The following is a 17,387-nucleotide window of genomic DNA, read 5'->3' as shown; positions in this document are numbered from 1 at the left end:
TCAGAAGCAAAGTTATCAGCATAGTTACTAGTCCATAAAAAGCAAAAGGTGACAGCATGCTAACCTGCTGTAATGAATAAGCGTTAACCACACCTATTTCTCACCCTCCCTAATTAGCATATTATATTTATATCTAAGAAGGTCTCTTTGGGTTTTAGTAGGGCGGGCCCATACCTCAAGATCCTAGTATGAAGAGATCACATCTGCTTCCACCAGCGCTCTCTGCATGCGAACCGCATCAAGTGTGTATGTGTGCTCTAAGCAAAGCAATATAAAACCCGCCTAAAGCCAGAATTTGTCAGGAGCTGCACTTATGTTATGTCTATGAAGGTGCGGAGATCAGACTTCACAACAATTGTGTCGAGTTATCCTTGAAGCTTCAGCACTCTCTGTACAGACATAGTTTACTAAGCAAAACTGATATCAGAGCAATAACATATTATTCTCATGTAAATCACAACGCTCATGTAGGTTGAAAGCTAAATCAACAATTAAGTGTCGTGTGCAGAAGCAGCAAAAGGAAAAATGGCGATTAAACATTTAATAAGCTCACGCTAACTTAACACAATATATAGATAAGCAGTAACTATATGACCAAGGGTGCAAGGCAGAGGGAAGAAGGGTGCAAGGCAGAGAGGAGAAGGGTGCAAGGCAGAGAGGAGAAGGGTGCAAGGCGGAGGGGGAGAAGGGTGCAAGGCAGAGGGGAGAAGGATGCAAGGCCGAGGGGAAAAGGGTGCAAGGCAGAGGGGAGAGGGTGCAAGGTAGAGAGGAGAAGGGTGCAAGGCAGAGGGGAGAAGGGTGCAAGGCAGAGGGGAGAAGGGTGCAAGGCAGAGAGGAGAAGGGTGCAAGGCAGAGGGGAGTTTGGTGCAAGGTAGAAAAGGGTGCTAGGCGGAGGTGGAGAAGGGTGCGAGGGGGAGAAGGGTGCAAGGGGGAGGGCGAGAAGGGTGCAAGGCAGAGGGGGGTGAAAGGCAGAGGGGAGAAGGGTGCAAGGGGGATGGTGATGAAGTAAAAAATGTGCCCCCCCCCCGGAAACATTTCCGCGGCCGCCTATGCGTATCCATGCCCCATCTAGTGATCAATTTAGCTGCCTGTTGGCCATCATGAAATATATAATCAAGATTGGATTGGAGATCATCTGGAAGTAACGGCAACATAGTTTGCATGAAAAAAACGCCCAAGAACACAAGACTTGTTAATTGACTTTAAAGCAGAACAAGTTGAGGAAAAAATATATTTGCCACACATCCTGTCTCCTAGAATCTCTATCTGACGGGAATTTAGGTAGAGTATTCATATAATGTCTGAGGCTGAAGCAGCTTGTACCACCAAATTACAAGAAGTAGGAGGTCTGAGATGACAGCCCAGATCTCCAGAAGCAGGCTGGTGCCTGCGAGATATATCACGATCCACAGAGACTCCTGTATCAGGCTTAGCCAAAATACTCAACAAAATGTCATACAGGGCCTCACTATATGGGAGAACCGGCTCCAACCCAGTCTGACCTTTACAGAGGATATCAATCAGGGAATAAGTAGACTTTTCCACCGAAAGAAGAGATAACTCTAAAACCATAGCCACTCTCCTCAACATGTCCGCAAATGAGGATCTCGCCTCAGTAGCAATGCTAGGAGGGGAAAGAAGTCCCGGAACTGGGGAATAATTCATCCTACTAGCCTCCCCAGTGAAGACAGCCAATTCTCCTCCATAAGAGGTGAAATAGTCTCAGATATAGGCTGCAATAGCCCGACTACTCCGTATCAGCTCCCAAAAGGTGACCCTCAGAAGTACCACCATGAGAAGGAGGCGAAAGGACAACCTTCCCCACAGAAGGCTCCTTTGACTCCACACCCAACGGCGACTGATGCCGAGAAGGCGACCCCTTGACGTCGGGCAGAGGAGAAACGGCTTTGATTGACACCGATGCTTGAGCTGGCTGATAGAAGATAGACGCCGAAGGTGGAAACCTATAGGGCTGTGGGTCGGTGCTGACGCAGAGTCGGCCATCCGGCGCCGACCCAATGATTCAAAGGGCCCAACTGATACCAAAGGTTAACCCACAGGCATGGCTCCTCTCACCTCCATGGGCCCCAATGGCGCTCCTGGGGAAGGTGGAGGTCCAAAGATATCAGCATACGCTGGTGAATTGCCTGGTATGCCTCCTGGAGTGAATCGGCAAGGGGATGAACAAGAATGTCGGTCAATGCCTGCAGGGTACCTGTTGTGCCGCCATCAGCCTCCAGGGTCCGGGGTCTGCTTGATGAGGGAATCCCCTCATACACGTAGAGCACCTTAGCGAGTGCGACACATAGTTGATAAACACTCACTTAATAAGTATAATACATTTTTTAATTGCACTCACACTCTTTATGGTCCTGAGGAAAGACAGCATAACAAAAGGCACTGGCTGAAACATGTCGACCTACACCGGATGCAGGTGGTCTTAACTTCACCACCACAACATCCAACTGCCTTGATTTTAACCACTCACAGAGACCCAGTTATTAAAATTTAATTTACCCTCGGGTACTGGGATCACCGTGAAGCTGTTTTAATCTTCTCTACTACACTTACCACACTGCACTCTCAGTAACATACCTGCTCCGCTGTAATCAGGCGTCGTAGCACACCCGGGACACGCTAGGTGTCACTGGGTGGGCCCGATGATGAAGTATGCCACTAACTAGGTTGGTGGGTGAGGGCTTCATGAACACCTACTAGGTGCCTGCTGATAACATACAGCCTAGAGTCCTACTTAGGTCACCCCGTGGCTAGTCCTTGTTGATAGTATATATAAACCCCTGGGGATCTGGACTAGCTTTCTAGTCCTCCCTCTCTCTCTTGATATACGCATACTATTAAAATACCTTTTTCCCCCTTTTTCCTGTAGGAACTATTCTGGTTCCAGAAGGGATACTCTTTTTTTTAAAAGTTTTATATAGCGCACACCAGACCCAAGTGTAGGGTAACAGAGCCCTTTACAAAGTGAGCAAGGAATGAAAAATACATTTGATAACAATAAAACAAATAGTAACATCGCAAACCAAGACATCAAAAACCGCAAAACAAGACATCCAAACACATCATAAAGTTTGGGGGATAAAGGTAGGGTAGATAACCGCTCCGCGATAAGGAGTCAATTAGAGCTTGTGCAAGTCATTATCTTCTAGAAGTCATAAGAGGAAGAGTATAGACGAGTTAGAAGTTGAAGCTGGCATGGTATTTATGCGGATTTTATGGGAGGAATTCACTCATCAGGAAAGCTTTAGCTTCCTTTTTAAAGAGGGGCGTCGAGGCGATTTTTCTGATGAATGGCGGAAGAGAGTTCCAAATTCTTGGCGCCGCTCCCAAAATTGCTCTGTTGGAGGTTTTAGTTTTGTTGAACCTTGCGGGTTTCAGGAGTAGATTATCTGTGCTCCTCGAATGTCTGTTTCCCCAAGATAGTGTGAGTTTTTGGGCTAGGAACTGTGGGGTGTTGTGGTGTAGCGCCTTGTGAGTAATGCAAGACATCTTTAAGTGAATACGAGCTTCATAGGGTAGCCAGTTGAGTGCCTTCAGGTGTGGCGATATGTGGTCAGATTTCCTTGCTCCTGTAATGAGTCTTACTGCGGCGTTGAGACAGGCTTTTAGGGGTGAGGTAGAAATTTTGGGAAACCTTTAGAGGGTGGAACACCCGTACTCCAGCCTTGAAATGACTAAGGCCTAAATTGCAGATTTGAGGTCAGGGATCTCGATAAATGGCTTTATTTTTCTCAGATAGTTGAGGTGAAGCGGGAATTTTTAGCCATCAAGTTAATGTGCGCTTGCATGTTAAGGTTCTTCTCCAGAGTGATTCCAAGAGATATTGTGGAGTCTACCAACAATGGCGTGAAATTCAGAACAGTGATCATTTTGGTCCATTCCTTTATTTCTTGAGAGTTAGTAGGGGGGGAGATTAAGAGAAATTCAGTTTTTTGTGAGTTTAGCTTGATGAAGTTGGACGTTAGCCACTGTATGGTTTTTTCGAGGCATGACGGGTTTAGACCCTCCTTTAGGTTAACCCGTTCCACGCTCATGACGAGCTGGGCTCGTCATGAGGTAGCCTCCTCGCACGCTCATGATGAGCCCAGCTCGTCATGTAAAGTGCGGTTTGAAAAATCTCAGCGTGCGAGCGGAATTCCGCCCGCACGCATGCGGTTAAGAAGAGGTCAGGCTTGGCAAGTATGGAGGACGGAGATATGGAAGCTAGTCTAGTATGCACTTCCAACTTTTGGGGCCTTACGAGTCAGTAACTATAAAAAGCTCGTGCAAGCACCGAGTCAGTGCCTGGAACGTCTCCCTGTTGTTTTGGCCTACTCTGCTTCCGTCAGTTTGTTACTCATTTGCAATCCCTCCCGCTTTGTTATTTTTCCCATTCTGGGTTCCCCACCTCTACATGTCCTCTGAACCCCTTAGTCTATTTCCTTTATTTTCCATATGCTTTTGCTCCCTTACCTATCAATACTCCATATCTAGAAGCATACTGCTGCTCAACATACACAACCATCCTTCCGAACTGGTGTACTGACTCGCTCGATTCTTGCAGTTCTGAATCCTCTCCTCAGCCATTCGGCTCCAGGCCTAATTCCTGGTAGGACTGGGGCTACTCACATAGCATATCATTGCAGAGCAAGAGAAAATCCATACAAGTCATTGGTGTGATTTATATTCAATGTTTGTTGATTTACAAAGTTTCATACTGTTTCTTTGTCTCTTTGTAACGAAGAGCAGTGGTTCTGAGATAATCGTAGGCTGCTATTAGCGCCATTCTAAACCACTGCAGCTGCTTTCTAATCCCTTGTGCCATTTTTTCCCAGGTTCCTAACCAACATATTGTTATTCAGGACCTAGGTCAAAACAGGTGGATGATTGGGATTTTCAGCTACATTCTTTTTGGGGAATTAGACTGTTATCCTTAAATATTGACACCACATGTTAAACAGGACATGGTTGTATGAATTTACCTCTCTATTAACCAAATGTAAATGTTAAATAAGGCAACAAAAGGGGGATTATACAGGTACATGTTCCTGTTCACCTTCACCCGTCTTCGCCATCAGCGCTGAGCACAGAGTCAGATAGCAAAAATAGTGGACCTTCAGCACTGAGCACATTATTAAGGCAGATCACAAGAATAGTGAGCCTTCTGTCTTCCTCATTTCAACTGATGTTTCCAGTAGCACTTCCTTAAAAGTTGAAAGCCTCCCACTTGAGGTGGGGTCTCACCTATTCTGAATCCGTACTGCTTCCGGAAGAGGCCAAAGAAGAGATCAGATGGTGATAGGCCCATATGGAAGCATGGAATGGAAGGGCCATCATCAGGACTAGCAGTATTTAGTTATTGAATTCAATGCCAGCAATATAGGATGCAGTGCCAGATGTGGAGGATCATCTAAAGGAACAACATGGTAAATTAAAGAACGCCAGTTACACATCAACTACCCGGAACTTCGGGGCAGGCCCTTTGCAATCAAATGCTGGACCAGAGAGAGACAGAGAGAGAGATGGTGAAGTTCTGTGTACCCCTCAAAATGGACAATGTCTTGGCAGTGAGGTACTTAAATCACGTAGTAGGAACAAAGCTGATGATTCTCACTGAAATAGCAAAAGATTTTTGCCACCTCTGCCTGGCGAATCAAATGGCAGTCATGGCTGAATACATTCCTGGAAAAATAAACACAGGAGTGGACTACATTTTGAGGCATTTACAGGATTCATGTATGTGGAAGTTAAAGCCAATGGTATTCCATGCCCTGAACCAAGAATGGGGTCGCTTCTCCATAGACATCTTTGTATCACATATTGTCCATCAGATCAACAGACACTTCAGTTGGAGACTTGATCTAGGAGTGTCAGACGTATTCTTACAGCACTAGAGTCAGAAGGATTACAGAGATGATAGAAAATCCTGGTCTTGCCTCAATGTCCTAAGAGAGTCAGCCAGAGAGCTTGTTTGGAGAAAACAACCAAACAATAAAGATCAGTTTGGAAATGGCTTGTTTGGTGTGTGGAAGGGTGTCTGGAACCCGTGGGGACCGATATCGTACACATACAGACTTGTTTGCCTGATCTGGCACTACAGTGAAAGGCTTACAGGTCGGTAAATACCTTTCCCCATTTCATTTTGGTGGGACATCTACCTATTGAGGTTACTGAGGAAGGAGAACGTAATTTGTTCAGAAACCTTACAAAAGATATTAGATTCTCCCTTCCTCTTGAACAAACATACTCCAAAATGTGGGCTCCCGACAAGGTATTGAGCCTATTTCTTTCCTGGGTACAGAATGCATTCTTAGGTAGGAAAGAGTTCACTGGCAAACTCACAATGTTACTCTGCTTGTAGAAGGATGTTAGATGTCAGAGTGTGAGACATACCTGGCAGAATGTTCACCTCAGATGCAGTTCCCTTTTCTGCATCCAGAAATACCAAAACTCACATATGAGTATCTCTTAGTCAGCATTTAGGACAATCCTTTATTATGTGTTTTGGAATGCGTGGAAGCATATGAGAGTGTGACTGGTGAGCTCAAATCTGCAGGAAAACACAAATTCCTGATATCCTTTAGGAGCCCTTTCAAAGCAGTCTCTTCGCTAACTATTGCAAGGTGTGTATGCTGGGTTATGTAGGAGGGAGGTATTGGTGTTAATCTGTTTGGAGCTCACTTAGCAAGAGGTGCAATTGTGTCCAAATCATTTTCTCTAATTGGGAAGCTGAAGGGCATTATGAATGCAGCAGACTATTCCTCTGATTCCATGTGCAAAAGATATTTTAGACCAGTGGTGGATTTAGATGAATTTGTGGTACATAAGCTTCAAACTTGCATAATTCTCAGCCCCAGGTCCTGACAGAATGAAACATTTTCTAGCTATAGTAATGGAAAGTTTCAATTTTGATAAGGACACGGAGACAAGGATTATCCTGCCTCACAGAATACTATATATTTAGTTTCCTGCCTTCAACATATGATACACAATGGGAAATAAAAAAAGTTAAGGAAATTACTATTACCCTTGTCAAATGGTCTGTAGTACAATTATAATAAATCTAAATGGAAATTAGTTAGAATATGTGTCTCCATTTTGTTTTATGACTTATGCAACATACTTGGTTCTTATATGGTGACAATTGACCTATTTGTTAGGAAAAGACAAGAAGGTGAAACTGGATTATTGAGATTAATGCAGTCACAGCAGATGTTGGGCGAATAAAGAGGGGGAACAGGAAGCACATGGATCTTTTAAAGGGATGGCAGGCAGTGGGTTGGATAGAAATGATGTTTTCCTTACCAGTTTTGCATGCAAAATGTGACATAAAGTGCTGATTAAGTAGAAATAAAGTACTCCTCTCCGATTTACTGTATCCTGGGGCTGGGCCCTACTGAAAAGAAGAAAAGCACCACCACACGTTTTGTAGACCTGGCTCTCCTCCTGGCCAAAAGAATGATAACGATGAGATGGAAATCTGCTAGGCCCCCTAACCCCGGTGACTGGCATGGGGAGGTGATACGATGGGGGAGGGCAGAAGGGACTGAACTGCGCAGGGAAGAGAGCAGAGGTCTCCGCAAAACACATATCTCCATGGAATGGCAGGCCATACTCATAGCATTCGAAACATGTGACATAGCTGCAGTTGAATAGACAAAGATGGCTTGGGCTCCGAATATGATGACAAACGACTACGATATCCGGGCTCAGGAGAACCCCACACACCCTCTCCGCTCCTTCCCCTCCCCTTACCCTCCTCCCCCCTCCCAATCCCCAATCCCCCTACTCTTCCCCCCCCCATATGGTATACGCACTGTAAGGTATAGAAGTTGTTGAATACAGATGTACTTAACACTGATGTACGAGGTGTTTTAAACAGGAGGAGAGAGAGATATCACTGTAATGTATTGAATTGTCCCAGTACAGTGAGAACTAACCGGATGATCTGATTAAAAGTGCGAAGGGAGTTATGGGAGTTTCGGATTAATTACTACGAGGGATAAATTGTATTGAAAATAAATGCTGCACTGACATACATGTTTAAGATAAATATGCATAACTTACTGATTATACTGTACCAACCTGTTACTGTGAAATGCAATATTACGATGCAGTAAATAAAAAGATTTTTTTTTAAAAAGTAGAAATAAAGTAGAAAGTAATGCATGATCCGCACCTCCATGTCTGCAAACCAACAGCAAAGCAAAGATAGTTGGGTTGACTTGAGAACGGGCCAGTGATGAGTACTGATCAGCTGTGTGTCCTCTGCTTAATTCATGCAGGCAACACCATTAGACCTGACCAAAGTAATAAAAGGACATTCTAAATATTAAATAGGGTTGGACTGAGTGCAGACCTTTGTGGAACCGTTTTCCCAAAGGGCTTATAGGTCCAAAAGGGAGAATATACACAGCCTGTAGCCTGTTCTCTATAGAAGATTTACAATAGCAAACTGTTCTTTCCCCGATCGTGACCTCCAATAGTCTGGTAAGAAGTACGAAGTGAGACACTGTGTCGAATGCAGCTGACATATCAGGATGCACTAATGCCACTGGTCCTGCCTTGTCAGCTAACATTCTCTGGTCATAAAGGGTGGACAGCAGAGCACTTTTTGTACCATGAGACGGTCAAAAGCCAGATTGTATGGGTTCTAAAATATGATATTTTTCAAGAAAACCTGATAGTAGTTTACATGCTTCTCCAGAATTGTAACTGCAAAAGCTGGGAGAGATGTGGCCCGACAGTTGGAAAGGACAGCTTGGTCTGCATTTGTTTTTTTCACCAAAGGAACTATTAGGCCCTTCTTCCATTCTACAGGGATCCACGTGTTAATGAGAGAGCTGTTACACACCTCCAGAAGAGGCTGTATTAGAGCTGATTTAGTATAGACTGTGGAATCCTCAAATATTGCATTAGATCCTCAAATCCTAGCGTAGACCCTCGTATCCCGCAGTAGCCTACCACTCAGATGGGGCTTACATTCACAGCTTTTGGTGTCCCCGCAGAGCAACAGGATTGAATGTGCTAGAGATGCGTGGGAGGGAGGGTAACTAACAAATGGGCAGCAAATGTGAGGTGGAGGAGTGTGGCTCACTGATTAGAGCGGCAGACCCTGATGCAGAGGTCTGGCCCGGGACCAGGGTTCAATTTCCGACGCGGCAGGGTCCTGAGCCCAAAATGTCCACGGACTCGATTATTCTCGCCTCGGTGCCTATTCTAATCATGGGGTCCCACGCTGCAACTCTGGGAAATAGTTGTTTAATCTCCATTACGGCGGCCCACCCGCTGCGGGATGCCTGGCTTTCACCCTGGGGATACCCAGTAGGGGTTATCTCACAGGGAAAAGCCAGGACGGGTTCCCAAGGCAAGCGCCTTGATGCCTTCGGGTGATACGTGCGCTATATAAGTCGCAATACATTTACATTTACAAACGTGACCGACACAATTATGGGTGATGTGGCTCCTGTCATGCAGCATGGATAACCTCCTGAGTGGCAATATGCTGAGCGAAAGGTAGAACAGGTGGTCAGTATGGTTAGTATGGTCATGAGAAGAGGCAGATAGGAGTACTGGTAAGCATCTGTGACATTCTGTCCATCAATTGTTTCTTAAGCATCTGTGACAAACCATGACACAATTGTACACTTTTATAGAAGAGATGTTACTTCCAATGTTTTAAATAAAGCTGATGTTGATGCACAGGTTTTAGAGGAATTGACACCCGAGCAGATTTGAAGAGAGTTATCATTCTGTGTTATCTGTTGACTGCACTGTTTTGCTACTTACTTTCTGATTAGACTGGAAACAATTGCTACTGCCTGACAGGTGCACAGCGGAGAGGAAGTGGGAAAAGCATTGTTTAAGACCAGCACTTCTCAGAAAAGGAAGGTAACTGGTGCTGCTGTTGCCTTCTCCCTCTGCTGGGTCTCCTGCTGTATGAGGACTGTTGCTGTACTTGTGGCTGAGGCTGAATGTCCCACTGGAGGGATTGGCCCTTCTGCCTCAAGCATTAAGGGCCATCCCCCTGCCTTTATTGTAACTTTTTTAATTTATTTGTATCCTCTAAGCCTACACCCTTAACTATTTTGCCTCATTCCTCATCTGCTGCATTTTGTCATTCCTATTAGATCCAAAAAAGTACTAAATCCCCCAGCCCCCAGCCACATGTTCATAACCATAAATTGCGCTACAGTCTTTAATGACGTTAAACACAGCCATGATGTGTGCCTGACAGAAAAGCTGTGACAAAATTCCATACTCGATAGGTGCACAGAGGCAGTGAAGACTTGATTGGTCATCAGTAGTCTTTCTTGTACTACCGCCCTAAAATCTTGGAGCGGTGTTCAAAGATTCTCACAGGGTTCAATTGTATACCAGGGCTGTCTTAAACGTTGTTGCCATGGATACACATAGTTAATGGCCTGCTATCTAGGTGCTTCCTCTCTCTGTCATGATGAACAGACGTCTCAAGAATAGATGTTTGCTTCTTCCTGACTGCCATGACTATGAAAGAGTGTGGGTTGGGTTCCTGAGGCAAGCACACAGCAAGCAAAGTGAAATATAATCCATAGGAGATGACCTTCAAGGTAAACAGGCTGGTGCTGGAGGCAGAGACAATGTGCAAGACTAACCTGAGTCTGATAAGAAGCCTTGAGTTGGAGAATTAGAAAGTATTAAGTTTCATGTTTCATTTTTATTGTCTGATTAATTAAATCTTCACAATATGTTCAAGTCAAACAATCAAAAATATAAGATTTCATAGGCAGCAAATGTGTTTGTTGAAAACTAAGCAGACTAAAATCTTAAGCTGTCTTAGCTCTAAGATCATAAGTACAAGTTATATTTTTTATGGTCATGAAAAACATACAAAATAAAGTGCATTCAAAGGGTTACGAATTGTTTGTACAAACATGGTGACAGAAATGTTCCAATACTGTGAAAGATCTTAGCTTCATCATCCATGAGCTAATCTCACTATTAGTCTATGAGCAATAAAAAGATGCATTAGAATTGAAGTTCATTCATGGAGTTAGAGCTATATTTTCAGTCCTGGCGCTAACAAGTTTTACAGATAAATTAGAAGGTTTCCTTTTCCTCTTATGCCTTTTGGTGGAACCTGTAGGAGGAGGATTGGGATGATCCAGGGCCCAAGAAGGGAATGTTGGTTGGACTTAAGCCAAAGGCATCTTCATTATCAGTGACACTGAAGTGCCGCTAGGAAACATCACAGGTTCATGTTGAACAGTTAAAGGCAGAAGTGGAACCAAAAGAGGATCTTTTGCAGGAATTACCCTACTAGGTGGTCCTGATGGCAAAGGTGAGAGTAGAAGTGAAGCAGAGAAAGAAAGATGTTAAGAACAAGAGAGGGGCAAACCTGGAGCCATTGACCGTATCAACATTGAGACATTAACCTTCTCAACGGTATGTGTCTTGAAATCGATCTCCTTGAGTGCTCTGAAGAAAGGCTCAACACTGCGTTTCTTGATTTTGAGTGCACTTTGACATCAGATGACTTGGAGTTGAAGTACACAACTTCTTTGGCAGATTGAGTCCTTTCTTTAGCATCAACATTGTAGCTGCCCTAGAACTGAGCTGCGATGGTGCAAAACAATGCTTCAACTATGACAGGTATGAGTTCAAAGTGTGTACTCAGGAATGGTGGGAATGACTTGAATGGTGATAATGACAACAATTTTTCTTCTTCCCCCCTTAATCTTTCTTTTTAGTGACATCGCTGGGAGAATGCACATATTCCCTGCCCCCCGCTGGGTTTCTTTCTTCATCCTCCACTCTGAGATCTTCCAACTTCCCTCTTATGTGAAAGCCTTCACAGTACATTAATGCTCTCTTTATCATCTTTTGACCAAATCTGCACCCCTCAACAGAATCCAATGAGGGTAAGTAGGTCACAAGTGGCCTTCTTCCCTCAACAAGATGGACACTTTAGAAAAAGTGAAGGCACTCTTTGGAGAAAACTCTTCAGAGTTGGAAAAATAAAGCTTCGAATACATCTAAGATATTGAATGTTTAAATAACCATACATCTAAGGCGGAAATGTCAAAACCATATGGTAAATAACATTTGAAGTGTTCAATGATCCTCACAGCATACAGCAGAAAAACCAAAAGAGCCTGTGAGGCAACTGCCAATATAGTGCATGCTGGCGATGGGATCTGCAGGCTCCTTAAAGCAGCAGTACAGGGTTTTCATTCTTGAACACCTTCGATCTAACAGTCCCTTTTCATCTATGTTTTCTCTCTCACATAGAGGTTTTCAGTGTCGGTTTTCTTGTTTACACACAGATACCTTTTGATGGAGCAATGTTCCTTTTGTAATGTACATATATGACTAACAGAGCGAAAAGTTGGCCTATAGGCATTATGGAAACTGGGTCTGCACTTTTGAAAAACGGCATCTATTACCTCCAATTCAATAAATTGACTATATTTTCTTTTGTAAAAGAAGTCTTCCACTGCCCAAGCACGCCGGGTGAAATAGCATTATAATATACCACAACTGAGCGAACGGACTCACAAGAAAAAACAATTAAGCTCAAGCTGTAATGTTCAACAGAAGGACAGTATCACACAGATTGAATTATATGTGGCAGAAACACTAAGGTGAGATATTTCAGTTGGATAAGGGACAACTCAGTGTCCAAAAAGAGATCCTCAAGACTATCAAGACGCAATCAAGGAAGGTTGGGATAATGTTATCCTTGGCCAGAATAGCCACCACAAAGGCTTTTCCTGAGGAGATATGTAAGTATTCTATTTTGGGAGAGAAGGAACTTCCAATCCTCAGTTACTGAGATCTTACCACATGGGCAATGAACTCTGGCTGCTGGCAATGAGATATAACTGGATGTCACTGCCATGCTTATAGATAGTGATACCACAGTCAGTACCAGATCTTTCAATGGTTCCAGATCCCTTGGGGCACTTAACAAAAAACAAGTTGAAGGAACTCCTCAAATGACCCATTTGGAAGCAGTAATCCTATCCCAATGAAGTTCTACTACCCTAATCTTACCATGCACAGTTGAGGTGGGTTTGGTTTACACATGTCAGAACTATGGTATCCATACTTTGGGGCCTTTCCAACACCTTTTACTGATAACAATATTGTCTTTAGGTAATGTTTAGTGACTCCCACTAAAGCCTTGTCCTAATTATGCTACACATGTACCAAATTATAAATGTGTTTATGGATACTACTGATAACTCAGTATGTGTTACCTTGATTATTTCATGGAGGATAGGTGGACTAGGGCCTAAAAAAGACAGCAAAAGGTTTTAGGTTCAGCCTTTATTAGTGTGAAGGAGCATGTGCTTTGGACAGCCTGAACAGCTTTCGCTAAAAAAGCAATAGTGAACAAAAAATACTTTAGGTAATACAATTTCCTAAATACTTTAGGTAAAAAATAAATAGAGTCTAAAAAGCATGCACGACATGTGCGAAAATAGAATACATAAAAGCTATTGAAACATGCAAGTAAAATACATTAATTAATCAGGTTTGGGATATTAATGGCCAACAATCTGGATAAAAAACAGGCTGGGATAAACAAAACCGAGATTAAAACAGTTGAGTACTAATTCATCAATATACAAAAAATAACCTTACGTCATTGACCTCCTGGAGCGGGCTGCGGCTTTAAGAAACAGCTGGTTTCGGCCTGAGTTTGTGCAGCCCTGAAGTAGTCCCATCCCATTGGCCTCCTGGAGGTTCCTTGCCTCCCATGTGTCCGGTTTAATCCGGACAGAGGAGTTTTTAACATAAGGACTATACAGTGATAGGAAACTTCGTGGGAAGAATTGAAAGAGTGAATGCAAGTTGTTAGGCGTGCAATGTTCATGAGGGAGATGGGGTAGGTGGTAGCATGATGTTCAGTTTCAGCCGCCTCCATCTCTCTAAGTGAGGTTGGGTTCTATTTCAACATTGGCCACCACTGCATCTTTCTTGGTCCGCCCTTTTGCACTGGGAAAAGCAGAGACCATATGCCTTTTGGCATTAAGCACAAAGTCCATTGGAGGAGAGAATGTGTCTTACCTTTTAGATGACCCCACTTTCTTGAGGTACAGATCTCTCATCTTAGCTTCCCAGGACAGAAGAGACAAAGTCTCCATCTTGTTCAACTTTCGCACTGTAAGAGAAAACCTAAATCATTACAAGCCAGCAGGCACAATAGTCGAAGCACACCCATCCAACATAGGTATAAGAATGGGGCTTCTTCAGGGCACAAACAAAATGCTAATGCTTTTGGTTGTACTCATTATGTATTTCACGAGAAATCAAGCTTGTCAGATTAGCCACCAATGCTCTACAAAGTTACCAAATACATAATTCAGACAGATAAATACAAATAATATGTTTGACTTTGAGCAGGCTGTCTTCCTATATTAAATGTTATGTCTAAGAAGTTAAACTATAATTCAGAAGCAAGCCAATCACTACATTCGAAGCTGCTCAACCCCCACGGGCTCTCGGAAGAACCATATAATTTAAGGTCCGCCGTGCCCTTACATGTTGCCAGATTAAATTAGTATATATTACACCCAATGTTTTTTGAGCCATTGCATTTCCAGCTCCAAGGATATGGTTCTAAATAGATATAACATCTGAGGTCAAAAGGTCATTTTCAGAATGTAGCAATGGCCAGCCAAAATAATGTGTAATCAGTTTATCCTTCTCAAATCTTGTCTAGCTTTCCCTAAGATTTGATCTAAATTCAGTTTATAGATGGAACCAACATACACTGAGATTTTTATCCATAAATAGGTGGCATTTTCCACTCTTCAGCTATTCATCAGACAGACGCTATTAGTGCAAACTACCTGTGTTTTCTCTTTATTTAAGTGATACCCTGAAAATTGACCAAACCTTTCACCCATTCTTTCTATTTCCACCAGGTGTTAGCACTGCTGCGTCATCTGCATATGCCAGGACCTTAGTGTTAAAACTATTCTGACTCATTGGCTTGATCAGCTGATTATTTACCAGCTGATTTATTAGAGGGTCAATATAAAGAGCAAAAAGAATAGGGAAGCAGGGGCACCCCTGGCTCGTACCGCACACAATCCAAATCTTATCAGACTCTAGGCCAATAATTTGGAGATGAGCAAAGGGGTGGTGGTATTGCACTTTTATAACCTTCATGAGGCTTGGCCCAAAACCCAACCCTTATAACTAAGTACACTGCAGGGATATCGCCATGGCACTCTATCGAATGCCTTCTCAGAATCAGGGTGGATCATAGCTATAGTGTTGTGCGTAGTCTCAGCTATATCAAATAGGGTAATGGCTCATCTAACATGATCTGGTGTCCCCCGCCCAGATGAATATGTGCTGCCAAGGTGGCTAAAATATTCAAGTACAATTTTGCATCCAAATTGGTCAGGAATATGACCCTGGTTTGTTTAGAGGTTTCCTATTTTTCTCAAAAACTATAATATCAGTACCCCCGCCCCCAAGAATTCAGTGGAATCCCATCCCGCAGGACCCCAAGAAGTATGTCGAATACATCCTTAGCAAGCTCTGGATAAAATGTCTTATATAAATCAAAGGGTATCATATCTGGACCTGCCTCTTTAACAAAGGCCAAAGATTGTAGGGCATTACCAACTTCCTCCTGAATTATATCGGAGTCTAATACGCCGACCCACCCAGAATCTATTACATTGTTTTTAACCTGTTGTAGGAGATTTGCAATCTGATCTAATAAGGAGTGCTTATCTTCCTGATATAGCCGTCTATAAAAGTTCTCAAATACTTTGATTATAGTTTTGTTTGTAGTCACTATGTTCCCTTTACTCCTCTCAACTGCGTCAATTCCTTTCTCTACCTCTTGCTGTGGAATACATATGGCAAACAGTCTACAAGCGGACTCACCATATTCATTTGCCTCTGACCTTTGAGTCTGTATTTTCTCTGCCTGTTTTTCGAATAGTGACTATTAATCATAGCTTTCATTATCTCCTGGCCGACCGTCCGGCTTGCTTGAAAAAGCAAAAAAGTGCTTTTTTAAAGGAAATCGCTACTTACCACCAACTTGAAGTTGGTGGTAATTAGCGATTCCTTAAGGCTGAAGTGCACTATTTTTAGTGCTACTTACATTGCATTTATGGAATCGCTATTTCCGATTCCTTAAATGCAAGAGCAAAATAAGGAATCGCTATTTGCAAGTAGGTTTGAACTCACCTACTTTGCTCGCAGCCCAATACCTGTCGGTAACGCGGAAATTCTGCGAATTTCTGCGTTACCGCTCGGTATTTGGCCACCTACATCTGGCCCATAGTCGTCGATAATAGTCCTTAAATACTTTGATTATAGTTTTGTGTGTAGTCGCTACATTCCCTTTACTCCTCTCAACTGCATCAATTCCCTTCTCTACCTCTTGCTTTGGAATACATATGGCAAACAGTCTACCAGCTGACTCTGATCTTTGAGTCTGTATTTTCTCTGCCTGGTTTTTCGAATAGTGACTATTAATCATAGCTTTCATTATCTCCTGGACCTCCATCCTGCTTGAATCATCGCCATATGTTGTACCTCCAGTTTTGGAACCTCCACATCTAATTCCCTGATCTCCTTTGACTGGTGAAAAGATACAAAACTAGCCATCTCCCCCTGTCCCACACAGCACTTCCAGAAGCAGTGTATCTGTTAATTGCCATAAACTCTTCTGTCCATTTTTTCATATGGTCTAAATATTGTGGATTTAGGAGCAGCTTTCAATCAAATGGCCATTTGCCGGGGCAAATGGCTACTCCCATTCCTGAAAGCTCAAGTATTAAGGGATTATGATCTGAAAACGCAGTGGTCGCAGATTTAACTCTGGTGGAATGAGCTCACAAGCCTTCAGGAGGTTGCTTCTTGGCCAATGCGTAGCAGATTTTAATGCAGAGCACGAGCCATCTGGAGATGGTCTGCTTCTGAACGTGGGAGTATAAACCCAAAATGCTTGCAGTGATCACGGACTGCAATGCCAGGCTGGCTTAGAAAACATCTTCTTCCCCAAAGAGTCTAGCCTCTTGGAATCCCAGGGGGGGGGGACAAGGGTGGGTATTTAGGGGAATGTGCCAGGAGTTACATAGGCTTGGTGTGTAAAGAAAATTCCTAGACAATCAATAATACATAAAATCAATATACGGAGCCGGAAGTGCATCACCCAACACCTTATCCGGCGCCGACTGTTGCCTTGCCTCCTAGATTGGAGCCTGAGCCTTATTTCCTTGGGTTTGGACTCGAGGAGGGGTTGCTGGACCCTGAGGAATACCAGCAATATGAAGACACCCCTATCATGGACTGGTGTGAAGAACAGGTTAAAGCCAGTGGGATGGATACTTCTCCAGATGCTGGTATGCTTCCTCCCCCTACCGTGGCTA

At 43.4% G+C, this 17,387-nt stretch overlaps 1 protein-coding gene across 5 annotated transcripts in view; it reads right to left on the bottom strand.

Annotated features, from left to right (window-relative positions):
- LOC144773613 (transient receptor potential cation channel subfamily M member 2-like) overlaps positions 1–17,387 on the bottom strand; it is a 1,994,366-nt gene that overhangs the window by 551,425 nt on the left and 1,425,554 nt on the right. For all 5 annotated transcript variants that reach the window (XR_013600026.1, XR_013600027.1, XM_078658754.1 and 2 more), the window contains one exon: positions 14,053–14,146. Coding sequence is in view for 3 of the 5 variants with exons in the window: in XM_078658754.1 (XP_078514880.1) it covers positions 14,053–14,146 (94 nt within the window). In the remaining 2 variants the exon portion in view is untranslated. The remainder of the gene's footprint in view (positions 1–14,052; positions 14,147–17,387) is intronic.

The sequence above is a fragment of the Lissotriton helveticus genome, chromosome 8 (genome assembly GCF_964261635.1).
Source record: "Lissotriton helveticus chromosome 8, aLisHel1.1, whole genome shotgun sequence".
In the NCBI taxonomy this organism is placed as follows: Eukaryota; Metazoa; Chordata; class Amphibia; order Caudata; family Salamandridae; genus Lissotriton; species Lissotriton helveticus.
This window is presented reverse-complemented; position numbering and strand designations above follow the sequence as displayed.